Below are 14,105 nucleotides of genomic sequence, written 5' to 3'. Positions count from 1 at the left end.
GAAGAAAGTGAGTTGAGAGAAGGTGTCGCGAAGACGTTGCCCACGCCTGCACCAGACACCGTGTTGAGGCCTCCTCACCACCCCGCTCCCGTCCTGTGCCTTGGAAGCCCAATCAGGCCCAAGATGCCTGTGCCTTGGAGACCCAACCAGGCCCAAAATGCTTCAGTCACCGAAGTCTCTACGGAGGAATGGGGGAGCTGGCAGTCTCCTGGTCTGGGTGGCAGGAAACTGGAGTTCAGGCTGTTCTGGGTATGGGGTGGGTGTCTCTGAGAGATCAAGTTAAGCCAAGACTCATTGTTGCCCTGGGGGTGCTTAGGAAGTGCCCGTGTACTTGCCTTTTAACCTCCCTGTTCTACTGTTGTTTCACCCATTGCAAGTTGACTTTGCCTTTTTTATGTCTCATCTCCCTGTTTCTGACCCTGAGCGCTCCCAGGCCCCACTGTTAGCTCCCACAGGGCCTGCCTCTGAGAACTTGTTTGCTAAGTGATTGAGAAGCTGCCATGTCCAAAACATTAGGCGCCAATCGACTTTACTGGCCTCATCCCAAGAGCAATTTCTAGAGTCATTTGTTTTTATTTATTTTTAAGTCCAGAACCTCTTCTACATCTTTAAATTAATCCTCTTTTTTTTTTTTTTACAGCTTCAGGCAGCCTCCACATCCATTTGGATGATGTAAGGAGGATCTTAAGGCAGAAATAGAGGATACTTGACACACCGGCCCTGGGCACCTGTGTACTGTCCAATTTCTAGATCAGGCAGTACCTGGCTGTGTTGGGAAAAACAAGACAAGGGCCTGGGGTGCTCAGAGGAAAGGTTAAAAGCCCAGTGAAAATTCAAGGGATTATTATAAGCAAAAGTCTCATCAATAATGAAGCCGGAAAACCAAAATGACGATGATCTTTGATGATCTGTACTAATAAGCAGAGGAGATGGGTACCATCCTGGACTGTGGTCAGAAACATACATTTACTGGCACCCCTTTTGTGTGCAGTCCCCTCCACCCCTTGGACCTGATGTCTGCATTCAGGAGTTTAGTGGGCTTTGAGTTTGCTTCAGCATAAAAGAGAAGACCCAGGACTGACCAGAATTCAGAGTGAGAAAGAATCATAGCAGGGATATTAAAGAATTGACTGGAATGAATAGCTTTAAAATCCCATCTGGTTGTGTCCTTGGGGGTCTTTATCTCACTTTCCGTTCTTCAGGCTGGCTGAACTCAGTCATTCCAAGTAAGGGAGAGGTTGATGGGAGTGGGGTGGGGAGATGAAAAAAACCATCCCCGCATCTCACGCCTGAGTCATTTGTTCATTCAATAGGTATTTCTTGAGTGCCTACTGTATGCCAGATGCTATTCCAGGCACTGGGACTCAATGAATAAAATAGAACCCCACCTCCCCTCCTTGTCCTAGTAAATCTCTGCCTTCTTGGTGCTTCCATTCTGAAGTTTGTGAGTGGTGACAGGCATGTGGGGAGATGGATGGAGGGAGAGAGCTGCCAGGGGGAAAGGAGACCTGGAGGGGAGGTCAGAGAGCTGGAAGGGTGGGGCAGAGAACACAGGAATAGCCAAGGAAAGCCGAGGGCCCAGCCTGGGAGAGGTAGTGTGGTAAAAGTGCCCTGGGTGCGAGGGCCCCTGACTCAGCGCACTCACCGGCTCCTGGAGAGGGAAGCTCAGTCTCAGGCCTGGGGCCTCCAGAGGCCACATCACTTGCTGAAGGTTTTATTCTAGAGCTGTGGGCTAACCAATTACCTGGGCCTTTCTGGAATTGTCTGGGGGTTCAGTGTGCTGCGGTTGGCATCACAGAGCTTGTCTCCATCAGTTCTGTGTGTATGAGGTCATTGCTATTTCCCCAAAGCACAGAACCGAGGAAGCACAGGAGAGCCCCCTGCCCAGCCTGCGGTGTGACAGCCTACTGTGGATGAGTGGGTGCTGCCCCCTGGTGGTGGTAGGAGACCCTGCTCCAGACATCACCTCAGCCCTGGGCTATGGTAATGAGGAGAAATAGGGGCTGATAGGCCTGGGGTGACAAATGATTCTGTTTATTCCAGGACCTCAGGTATCTCTCCCAGCCTAACTCTCCCATCTGGGATCTGCCTGCTCCCTCCTTTTTCTATTCCTCCAAGAGCTTGGTAACTGACAGGCTTAAGCAACACTATGAGGCAGTTACAGTTGGAAATTCCTAATTCCCCAAGTTTCTTTCCTCGCACTATTACCTTTTATCCACATTTGTCCCCTGGGTGCCAATGGCGTCCTCTGGCTGTCAGGAAAGAACACCTGTCTGGGAGCCATTTCATGCTAAAGTATCAGCCACAGTGGGTTTCTCTCACCAGGAATAAAACTATGACCAAAAAAAAGGGAAAGAGGGCAATGTTTGATCCCAGAGTGACACTGATGGGGGGGCTTTCAAGTGCCTGTAACCTTTCCAGAGCCCCTCAAATAAGGCCCTTGCTCTGTAAAAACAGGCTGATCCTGGTGGTGGGAAGCTGGAGAGCCTGTCATCGAAGCCATTTACCCTTCCCCTTTCCCTATAGGGGCTTGGTGTGGGGCTGTCATTTGGGGGTGAAGGAGCCATCCACCCTCCTCTACATCTCCCTTCTTTGGAATCTGCTTGTTTTGAGGGGCTCCAGGCCTAGGCGCAGGTCCCATAGCTGCCAAGGCAAGGTCCTATCGATTGGTACCCATGCCTCCCTCTTTTGCCAGCCATTCCACCTCCTGCCAGGGACTGGCCTCTTCTTCCTCAGGTCACGGTCAAGGAGCCAGCATCCGTTTCCTGCCTGCCCTGCTCCCCAGCCCGGTTAATTGAATTCCCTTATCAGTCACCATCACTGGGCAGGCAGGGAGGAAGGTGACAGGGCTTTTCCCCTCAGGGAGGGAGAAGGGCAAGAGGAGGCTGGAAGCCTCAGTTCATTTAACTCTGCCTCTCACCCCCAGCCTCAGGCAACGTGCAGAGATAGGCAGACTCCCAATCAAATGCTAAGAGGAATCTGGGGGAAACCCAGCCACAGAGACCAGCCCAAGGGGCCCTGTGGAGTTCAGCTAGAACACCTCAGCACAAGGGCTGAAGGCAGGGTTGGGTTGCTGTGAAAATTCTAGTAAGGTATATTTGGGGCTCTGGGGAACTCCAAAGATGGACTTTGATGCTCCAGCTCTTGAAAGGACCAGAAGGATACAGGCCACAAACTCAGGCGTGGCCTGGACTCAGAGCCTTATAACCCATGGACTTGGAGTCAGAGGGCTGGAAGGGACTGAGTGCCAGGTCTCAGGCACTTTCTCCTTGAGAGATTTCAGGCCCAAGGGGCAGCAGTGAGTTCTGGGAGACTGAGCTAGGCCTGGGATTGGGCCAAAGGTAGAGAATGACATAGGTGTCCCTGTGTTTTCTGCATGTTATAGTGTTCATGGAAATCACTGACCAGAGCCAGTTAAGTGACACCCCCCACCGCTCCTCCAAGCCCTCTTTGCTCAAGGCTGCTGGGGTACAGCTCCAGCCTGGGTCCAGAGAGCACACGCATGTACACACATGTACAGTAGCTTAGAGCCCAGCTGGCAAGACTCCTTGGCACTCAGCATTTCTCCATCTAGAAAAGTATGGATTCCTCCGACCTGGGCAAAACTTGTTCATTTCATTAAAATAGCTAATTAGTCCTGATGGGCCCAGCCACCTCCGGCAGTGTCCTGGGGAAAGAGGAAGCAGTTGTCTGGAGAGGCAGATTAAACTCTGGCTCTTCTTGGATGCTGCAGAAGCCCAGCGCCCCTTCCCGCTTGGATCAGCCCTGGGAATAACAGAGGCCCAGCACTCAGCCAACTTCGACCCAGCAAGGCACAGGGTAGATCTGCACTGTCTTCCTGCTCCATAGCTGGCACTGCAGCTGGCATGGAGTTACCCTAATGATGTAGGATATTTTCTTTGTGCCGGGATCGTGTCTAATGAAACCAAAGAATGGAAGCACGGACCAAGGAGAGGCGAGGAGTTGTAAGAGAGGATAGTTTATTAAAAGTAAAGTGTCGCAGCTCTCGGAAAGGAAGGGAGTTGGACCGGGTTGCCCAGTGACTGAGGCAAAAGTTCTTACTTTTATACCTTCCCTTGCCTGCTTGGGGAAGGGGGTTGGCGCCTTCTAATGGAATTGTCTACCAGGTTTGTCCTGTTTGCCTCCCCTAACGGGATTAACGGGAACCCATCCCTATCTATCAGATCTGCTCCTTTGTCCGGCCAAAAGGGATTTGAGATAATTTATTTTCCTCAAAGCCATTCTCATATCTTTGTCCTGGAGTGAAGGAGACATTCCAGAACCTGGAGTTTCAGGATATGGCTTTTGCTTATTTCACCAGGGATCTTTCCTATCTGCCTCACAACATGTTAACTAACCTGTCTCACTAACAATAGCTTGTTTGTTGTTGAGGGACAGACCTAATTTTCTCCCCACTCCCCAGGTTTCTTCCCACATAAGTCAAAGTAAGTCAAGGACTCAGCAGCAGTCAGTATACCTGAGACCAGAGGGTAGGACAGTGGCAGGACATTCCAAGTCAGGTTGTGACAGCCTCTACAAGGCAGGGACCACTGCCTGATCCTTCTCTGTATATTCCCAGTGCTTAGCACCATCCTGGGCACTCAAAACACTCAGTTCATGCTTGGAATTAATGAGGCAGTGGGATGAAGGAGAGAGAGCGTGGGAGCTGTACTGGACGGTGTACTGGATTGGGAACAAGAAACACAGGCTTTGGCCCTGGTTTTCCCCCCCTGCTTGGCCGTGGGAATTCTGGGTAGATCTCTTTCCCCATCTGTGCCTCAGTTTCCCCAAATATTCTACAAGGAGGTTGAGCCCAGTTGTGGTTACTATTGCTGTGAAACAAGTTACCTCCATAATTTAGTGGTGTAAACCCAACAAGCATTTTATTTGGCTCATGATTTTATGGGTCAGGAAGTTAGGAAGGACTGAGTTGGACAGTTTGTGCTTAGGGTCCCCTGTGCGGCTGCAGTCAGATGTCAGCTGGGGCTGCAGACGTCTGAAGCTCAGCGGGGCTGAACATTCACTGTGGCATGTTCACTGTGGGCTGCTCACGTGGCTGGCAGTTGATGCTGGCTGAGGCTGGGAGTTCAGCTACAACTGTTAACCGAAGCACCACCCAATATGCCTTCTCTAGCACGGGCAGTCTCAGGGCACTTGGACTTCTTACATGGCAGCTGGGTTCCCCCAGAACCAGTACCCCTAGAATGCCTCAGAAGTCACACAGTATCACTCTCACCATTACTCTGTTGGTCAAAGGAGGCATCTGCTCACCCAGATTCAAGGGGAGAACATAGACTCCACTCCCATGAAGTGTTAAAGAATCTGGGGCCTTTTTTCTTAAACCACCACATCTCTGTGGTCTGTAGAAACCTCCACCCCTGCCCCAAGCCCCTTTGGCTCAAGCTGGTTGAGTTCTATGTAGCTGGTTGTGGCTGTTTGTTGGCGGGAGCAGGACGGCGTGCAGGGTCAGTGAGACCCCCACACTCTGATACTCCCTTTCCTGGAAACGGTGTCTTCTCTCACCCCCTTCCTTGGCTTCACTGAGTTTTAGACTGAAAATCTCCTTTCTGAATAGCTCTAGGAGAAGTCTCATTGCATGGGTGATGGGGCCCCCAGAATGAAGCAGGACCCGTGGACTTCCTCCAGTTTCAAGAGGAAGCTAACATTTAAGGAGCTTCTATTATATTCCATATGGAAAGAATTCTATACTGTATTCTACTAGGGATTCCAGAACAAGTTCATTTTTCCTCATACCACTTCTGCAAGAACGAGATTTTATTGGCATCCTCCTTTTACATTAGAAAATGGAGGTTCAGAGGGTTAGGATTAAGTGACTTTCCCAAGGTCGTGCAGCTGGTGACAGAGCTATGACTCAAACCTACTTCGTGCCACCTGCCCTGGGCAAACAGGGAGCAGAAGTTGTGGCCTGTCCTGTCCTCCCGCATGTCCTCTTCCTCCCTGTCTGCACCCTCCACCCGGGGCCTAAACGCAGCCACTCACCTCCCCATCAGAACATACCTGTTCTGTGCTCCAGTTCTACGTCTCTAAGCTGATGTGCCTTCGAGAGGAAGTTCCCTCCCAGGGGCCAATGATGGAAGATCCTTAGTACCCTGGAATAGGCCCATTACAAGGGCAGCCACACATTCTTTGGCCCTGTTCCCTTTTACAAGCGGGGTCTCCATGCCCTCCCATTACCCCTGGGCAGATGTTATAACCCATAGAATATGACAGAAGTGACAGTCTGCCATTTCTCAGCCTAGGCCTTAAGAAATGACAGCTTCTGCCTCCTGTCCCTTGAAACGGACTCTCTGGGCACCCTGAGCTATTAGGTAAGAAGTCTAACCACCCAGAGATGAACTATGCTAGAGAGGCCAGTTGTAGCCACTGCTCTGGTGACAGTTTGAGCCCAGCCTTCCAGCCATTTCCACAGAGGCACCAGCCATTTGGATGAATGTGAGTGAGGCTGCCTTAGGCCCTCCAGACCAGCTCGTCTGCCACTTGAATACCACTGAGGGACCTCAGTTGCCACCACAAGAGTCACTCAGACAAGCCCTGCTGAATTCCTCACTTAAAAAACCATGAGATATAATAAAATGGTTCTTTTAAGCCATTAAGATTTGGAGTAACTTGATACACAGTAATATGCATTATCTCGTTCAATCCATTCATTACACCTATTTTACAGACTAGGAAATTTAAGCTCAGAGGGATTAAATAACTTGCCCTAGGGCTCTCAGGAAGCAGGAGACCTAGCTAGCATTTAGACTTGAACTTGGGAAGTCTGACTCAATTCTCCCTCAAACCCAAGCCCTTGTGATAGCTTCTTAGTGGGTCCTGCAGGAGGGTTGACATTTCAACCCAAACGTTACTTTCAAACAAAGGGTTAAATGACTTTTCAAAGACTTTCCAGCACCAACACATTTCCCCAGTTTGAGAGAGATTTGGAGTTGGGGGATGGTGGTAGGTGGTGGTCCCTTCCCCAAACTCAGGAAAGTGGGGGCTGATTTACTTATCTTTGTGTATCTATAGCTGCACAGAGCCTGTCATGGTGGATGATTAATGTTTGTTCAACGAATAAACTAACCCAGAAAGGAAGGAGTAAGTGATGGAATCGGAGAGGAGGGTGCGTGGACTGACCTGGAGAGAAGGGTTTTCCTGCCATCTAGTGGCTCTTCTTGGAACAACACTTTCTTCTCTGGCAGGAGAAGGAAATAAACGTTTCCTGGGGGGGACCTTGGCTGTTTCTCTGGAAGATCAGGCAGCATCATTCCAGATTAGAGAGGCATACAGTGGGTGTGGGGCCTCCCACAGGAGCCACACTTCTCGCCTCTTCCAATGTCTGTGCTCCTTGAGGGTGAGGCAAGAAGCACTTCCTCTACCAGCAGCTCCTTCCATTCTTCACAGAGCCAAGCATTCAGTAGGTGCTTAATAAATAATTAAGATTGAAATTTGAGAAACTAGGTAATTCCATATTTCGTCTTTACCATCTGCTGAAGTATGCAAAAGGGAAGGTGTCGTGCGGGGGACCCTGCTCGCTGCGCCATTTGTCGTGCGGGGAGGCCTGTGGGGTCTCAGCTCCCGCTCCCCACATAAGAACACAGGACATGGTGAGGCCTAAAAGGAACACCCACGGAGCCATAGATGGGGGAGTCATACTACTATATTCTCACTGGCGGCTGGGTTGGAGAAACAGGAAGCAGGAGCCACACAATTCTCAACCCTCATTGCGCCCCTTGCAGGCTCAGCCACCATATTCTTGCTGGCCCCCATTTTCTGCTAGCGTAGCCACAGCAGTTATATTAGTGGCCAATGGCTCACTGGTTACAGCTGACGGCCAACTAGCCACAGCTGATGGCCATCCAATCACAGTTGATGGCCATTTACTACCTGAGCCAGCACCTTTCTATGTGAGGCCGAGAGCCTGGAAACTGCTTTCTGGGGCTCTGTCCCCACAGAAGGCTACCTTGAAGAGAGGTTCCACCCCCAGAACTTAGAACAGGGCTTGCTCCCCGTGAACCCTCACGTCCCCTGCCATACCCCACCTCCCTTTCAGGCCTTCCCAGCCCCCAGCCCTCCCTGAGGTGGGCCTCCACGCACCCCACCCTGGCACCAAAGCAGGACAGGAATTTCCCCTTCAAGGACCCGTAAGTGGACACCAAACATAATCCTCCCATCAGAAGGAGCCTCATTTTCCTCACTTGGAACAACAAAGTACAGCTGACCCTTGAACAACTCAGGTCCCTTATATAAAATAGCGTAGAACAGCGCACATAAGCTGGCCCTCCCAATGTCCGATAGAAAATGCTGTCTTCCATTCGTGGTGGATTGAATCCAGAGATGCAAAACCCAAGGATATGGAGGTTCCGACTGCATATTTATTGGCAAACATCCACGTATAAGTGGAGCCGTGCAGTTCAAACCCGCTGTTCAAGGGTCAACTGTACCATCCTCGGAGAGCTGTCGCAAAGATCACAGGAGATTGGATGTGTGGAGTACTGGGAACCCAATAAGGCCTGCTACAAGTGTGCGCATTGTTAAACACCCGGGACAATTCCTAGGAAAATAAATACATGTCGCTCTCATCCTCCCCAAACTCCTCTGCCAGCAGCCGGCCGCACGCAAACTCCCACAGCAGCCCTCTCCACCCATCCCATCCAAGCTTTCACCCCAACCCTTCCCCCCTTCCTTCTTCCCGATCCCTGGGCAAGTCAGATAGGCAAGAGGGGTGTGGTAAGAACAGACACTTTATTGTACACCATGAGGGGAGCAGAGAGGAAGGAGGTCTCCAGGGTGACAATGCCTCATCCCCTCCCCTGGGCTGAGTGGTCTTGACCTACCCAAGACTCTGGCCAGCCATGGACTTGAATTGTTCTGGGCTTGTGCCAGAACCTAAAGTAATGCTTGCTGTGTGCGCTTGGGTCTGTACAAAGCAGTGCGAGGGATGACGAGGGACCCTGGGCCCTCCTCCTTGGCCTCAGTGAAGGGGCTGTAGGGCCCGTTTCAGGGCCTGGTGGACACTCAGGGAGAGAGTCAGGTACATTCCAACCTGTTCAGTCTCTTCTCTTTTCCACCACGAGACTCTGGGGGGCCATGGGGAACGGGTTGCAGCTGCAAGGATGGGCAGCAGGGCAGCCCCTGCCGGTATGTAATACTGCAGGCCTGCTTAGGGCCTGTGGCAGGCTGACTCAGGAGGGCTTCTCCTGACATTAGGAAAGCAACAGTCTCACAGATTTATTGCTGGAGGGCAAAGCCACCTACACTGGCATCCACTCGTGTGCCCCACCTATCCACCCCCTCGGGCTCCATGTGGCCTCAGCGGAGACGGCTCCCTGAGCAAGAAGCTGGTGATTGGGCTGGAGGGCAGGGGCCAGGGGACTCTTGCAGCCATGCCCCTGCCCTGCCCTGGAGTCCTGTGGGCACTGCGTGGACAGCACCAAAGCCAGTGGTGGGACGACCCTGTGCAGGGACAAGGGGCCACCTCCTCCTCCTCCAGGGAATCAGGGCAGCTGGCTCAATCTTACCTGGTCAGATCCCCACCTGCTCCTCACCCCCCTGGCCTCACCCCACTTCCAGCTACCAAGCTCCCCTGTGGAGCGAGCAGAGGTGTGTGTCAGAAATACAGAGGGGCAGCTGTTCCCTTCTGAACACTGCCAGGACTGTCTCAAGGACAAACGCAGGAGAGAGGCGCTTCTTGGGGTCTCACCATCTTAAGAAACCCGTCCTTTCCTCAGGATAGAGAGGGTGTGACGGGTGGGCACAGCAAGAAGCTGGCTGGAAAACAAATTGGGGTGGGGAGCTTTTCCTCTCCAAGGCCCCTCCTTCCCTGCCTCTGGCAAACCCAGTGATGTGAGGTCAGTGAGCCACCAGCAAGAAAAGCCTGCCGTTTCCCCACAACAGGGGGCTTCCTGCAGCACCCTGCCCGGAGGCCTGGCCTGACAGAGCTGAGAGGGGGTGGGGGAGGCTGACGGGGGCAGAGGGGCAGCGAGATGAACACTGGGAAACACAAATCAGCACCCTTCACACTCACCTCCACGTATGTACACACTCCACACACACACACACACACACACACACACACACACACACACACACACAAGCTCTGAGCCCCATCACTAACACAGTAGACACAGCCAGGCCGGGGACCGGCCTACAGCAAAAGGCAAGGCGTGCTCCACAGCCCACGGGGACCAAGCAGACGGCACCGCTCAGCCCCATCGCAGGCTGTCGGGCTGGGGCCTGGCCCAGCCACAAGCTACAAAATTAAAAATATATCAAATATACAATGAAAATAGATCTGTACAGCACTGAGGATGGAAATAGTCCACCAGCCACGGTATAATATTGGGTTTGTCATTTAACAGCATTTACACCCACATGTACAGATTGAATATACAATAGAAACAGAATATATAGAAGAGTATATATAGTGCAGCCTCTCTCCTGGGACCTTGCTTTTCCTGTTGCTAAATCAGCTGGGACTAGGCGTGGGTCCAAGGTAGGAGGTCTTGTCAGGTGAGGGGGCCTAAGGCGGGATATGGTGCTCAAAAGCTCATGTTTTTTGGGAGACGTGGATCTCCCTCTCCCCTCATACTTCTGAGAGGGCGAGAAATGGGAGGTGTGAAGGAGGGGTGACTCAGGGAGATGGAGGGGTGGGGGGTAGCTCCCCAGGCAAGCAGGTGGGGACCAAGGAACTAAGAGGTGAAGGAGGGAGCCCTGGGCCTAGTCTTTCCTGTCCAGTGCTGAAAGCAGTCAGTCACAGGAGTGGCTCGGGACCCTCTGTGAAGGTGCATAGGCCTAGCAGTGTGGCTGGTCCCGCCCAGCCAACCACAGCTCTCAAAGATGGCGGTTTGCTCTACCAGCCAGTCTTCCTTCCTTCCTTCCTTCCTTCCTTCCTTCCTTCCTTCCTTCCTTCCTCCCTCCCTCCCTTCCTTCCATCATTCCTTCCTCCTTTCCCTCCCTCCTTCCTGCCATCCATCCATCCATCCTTTCATCCTTCCATCGGCACATCCGTTCCTTACACATTTGCTCTTCAGTCAGGTTCTAGTCCTCCCAGCCTCCATCCGATGCCATCCTGCCACCTCCAGCACCCCCAGCACTGGCTGTGGCCTCCCTGCCACGGGCCAGGCCGCTTGGGAAAGGTTTCCGAGGTGTCCGTACATAATGTGCACACCAGGTAGCTGTGCTTACACAACAGGGTGAGTGGCCGCCGAAAGGGGCAGTGAAATGATATCTTTTCCCAGGTGTGAGGCTTCTTGTATGTGAGCCCCTGAACTCCAGGGACCCCAATTCCAGGGGAGAAGCTGCCGCTAATGAGAAAGTTGAGCCCCAGGTGTGAGAAGACAGGGTGTGCTTTGCAGTTGTGCTCCAAACCATACAATTGTGCTGTGGACCACCAAGTGTGCTCTGGAAAACTCTCAAGGAAAAGACAGAGGCCACCACTCTGGGCTCCAGGATGGAGAGGGGACAGGGTGACAGCTAAGCTCTAACGGAGGTGGGAAGGGTTTGGGCCCAGTCATGGCCCTCCCAGGCAGAATGCAGGAGCACACCCCACCCACCCAGGCAGGGCCAAGGACATTGGGGATCCCACCTAGAGGTGGGGGCAAAGGAGCCCTCTCACTCTTGCTGCCAGGGCACCATCTGCCTCACACAACAAAACACCCCAAGTCTGAGTCCTGAGCTCTGGCACATCTGCCCCATTTAGGCAGCCTCCGGGACACCCCACCCCACCCCGGTGCCTCTCACCACCACCACCACCACCACCACCACCGTCACCACCACCATCGGGCAGCACAGAAGGACTCTGAGACCTAAAGAATGCCAGTGGCAGGTTACAGGGAGAGAGGGAGGGTGAAATGACCCCTAAGGTGGCCACTGGGAGTCTCCTCTGTGCTGTGAATCGGAACTTCTGGATTATTCCAGTTATTTGGCTGCAATTTGGTGAGAGGACCTCAGAGGATAGATGGGTTGGTGGCCTGGACTGGGGGACAGAGCTTGTCCCAGTCCCCACTCAGGTGTAGGGAGCAGAAGTTGGCTGGGACTGGAGTGAGGGAGGAGGCAGGGCAGACACCCCCTCTTCTTGGACAGAGGGCCTGGCCTGGGAGGAGAGGCCAGGCGGGAGCAGGGCAGCTGGCTGGGTGTCATGGGGAGAGGCGGGCAGGCTGGGAGCAGTGGTCACAGCTCTGACTCAGGGGTGCTGGCCAGGAGGTAGCCGCTCCCATAGCGTCCATTGGGGTTGTTGCTGGGCTCCAGGGGTGACGTGCTGCCGGGCCCCAAGTAGGAGCGGTGAGTGGGCATGGGGGAGGGGGCCTCGCTGGGCACCTTGCTGAGGATGAAGCGGGTCTCGTCGTTCTCCTCCAGGTTGGAGATGTCCTTCATCATACGGCCCTTCTTGTAGGACACGGAGAGAGTGTTGGAGCCGTCAGAGAGCAGGTGGAAGTGCCTCAGGACAAACACCACTGGGATGGGCAGGGTTGCCACGACGATGAGGGTGATCAGGAGTGCCATGGCCCAGTTGGGGAAATACAGGTAGCGCTCAGCAGCCTAGGGGCAGACAGGGGTGAGGGCTGCTGCCTGACACCCCACAGCCTCACCCTCTCTGGACCTCCAGGACCACAGCTTTCTGCCCTCTCCCCATCCCACCCGCTGTCCTGGTACCAGCAAAGGTGGGGTCAGCAGGGGTTGCTACTTGAGTTAGCTGGTCACCCTGGTGAAGGGCCTGAGCCTCCCACTGTCCCAGTTTCTACACCTGTGAAAAGGATGGGTGGCTCCATTCCACACAGATGGAGAGGAAACGGGCTAGGAAGACTGGACAAGTGCATTAGCCTTTCTGATCCCCGGTTGTGTGATAGGGATAATGTCACCTCTCCGGAATGTTATAAAGGTTACAGATCAGGTGTGCAATGCCCCGGGCAGGGCCTGGCATATAGTAGTTGCCCTGTAAAGGTTTGTATCTATCACCGGTTGCATTACAGGCCTGAGAAGGTACCTATATCACTGGGGTTCTGGGCCCCACCCCTCACCTCCTCTTTGATCCAGGCGCTGTAGCCGGGGGGTGTGACCCCCAGCTGTATGATACTGGCCGTGGTGAGCACAGCCATGCACAGTGGAGAGACAAACTTCCACATGTAGAAATAGAAGCGGTAGGGCCGGAAGCCCAGCATCTCCGTCAGCTCCTGCATGAACCTGCCAAGCACAGCAGAGGGCCCAGGAGTTGGCACCTTCACTGCATCTGTGCATTTCCCCACCTCCTCCAGGAAGCCTTCATCGACCAGTCCTTCCCTCCCAGCTCTTCCATTCTTCACATTCAGTGCTCCCAGTGTATTATTCTGTGGCCCAGCTGGCCTCTGGGAAGACTCTGCTGTCCTCCTCTAACCTCCCCTGACGCACCACCCAGGGATGGGATACAGCCCACAGGCCAGGCACCAGCCCCTCACACTGGCCTGGCTCTAGACTCCCCCTGCTGGAAAAGTGGTAGAAGTGCACTTCCCTAGTGTCCTAAGGCAGAAAGCTTCCTTGACTTGGAGTTTCTACCACCAGCTCTGTGGGTGGAATTCCTGAATGGGGGACTTGGGTGTGTGTGGAGGGGTGGTGGTGGTGGTGGTGGCTGGCAGGCTGTATACATGAATGGCGTTTTAAAAAATCATCTTTACCTCAATAACACCTAACTGAAATCTTGCACTTCTTTCTATCATAAATGCAAGCAACCATTAACAGTACTTAGGACTCTGCCAGCAACTCATTAAATCTCAGATATTTTCCGATCATATTATAACTGAAAATACCTACAAACATCATTTATGCTCATCACTACTTTGAAATTACTGGTGTTATAAGACCCACAGCTAGATCTCGTACCTTAATGCAGTAAAAAGAAAGTACACAGATCTTACTAAATCACAGATTTGAAACATTATTTTGCTAATTTTCAATATAATTAGTTGCCTGTATAATACTATATATTTTAGCATGAGCGTTTAAAGATAATATTCTGAGAAGGACCACAGGGGTTTCACCCATCTGCAGAGAAGAGTCAGCGTGTTCCGACCCTGGCTCACAGGGGTGCCCCCTCTTATCACCCCAGCCCTCCTGCACCCTCCCAGGAAGGA

The 14,105-nt window shown here is 52.8% G+C and overlaps 1 protein-coding gene across 2 annotated transcripts in view; it reads right to left on the bottom strand.

Moving 5' to 3' along the window:
• Positions 1-8,726: 8,726 nt before the first annotated feature.
• Positions 8,727-14,105, bottom strand: part of SLC6A17 (solute carrier family 6 member 17) — a 46,256-nt gene continuing 40,877 nt past the window's right edge. For both annotated transcript variants that reach the window (XM_019730477.2, XM_074319325.1), the window contains exons 11-12: positions 13,020-13,182; positions 8,727-12,540 (exon numbers count right to left, since the gene is read on the bottom strand). In XM_019730477.2, coding sequence (XP_019586036.2) covers positions 12,172-12,540; positions 13,020-13,182 — 532 coding nt within the window. In that variant the 3' untranslated portion in view covers positions 8,727-12,171. The remainder of the gene's footprint in view (positions 12,541-13,019; positions 13,183-14,105) is intronic.

The sequence above is a fragment of the Rhinolophus sinicus genome, linkage group LG14, assembly GCF_036562045.2.
Source record: "Rhinolophus sinicus isolate RSC01 linkage group LG14, ASM3656204v1, whole genome shotgun sequence".
Classification (NCBI taxonomy): domain Eukaryota; kingdom Metazoa; phylum Chordata; class Mammalia; order Chiroptera; family Rhinolophidae; genus Rhinolophus; species Rhinolophus sinicus.
The sequence above is the reverse complement of the archived record's forward strand: the minus strand, read 5'-3'. Positions and strand labels throughout refer to the sequence as shown.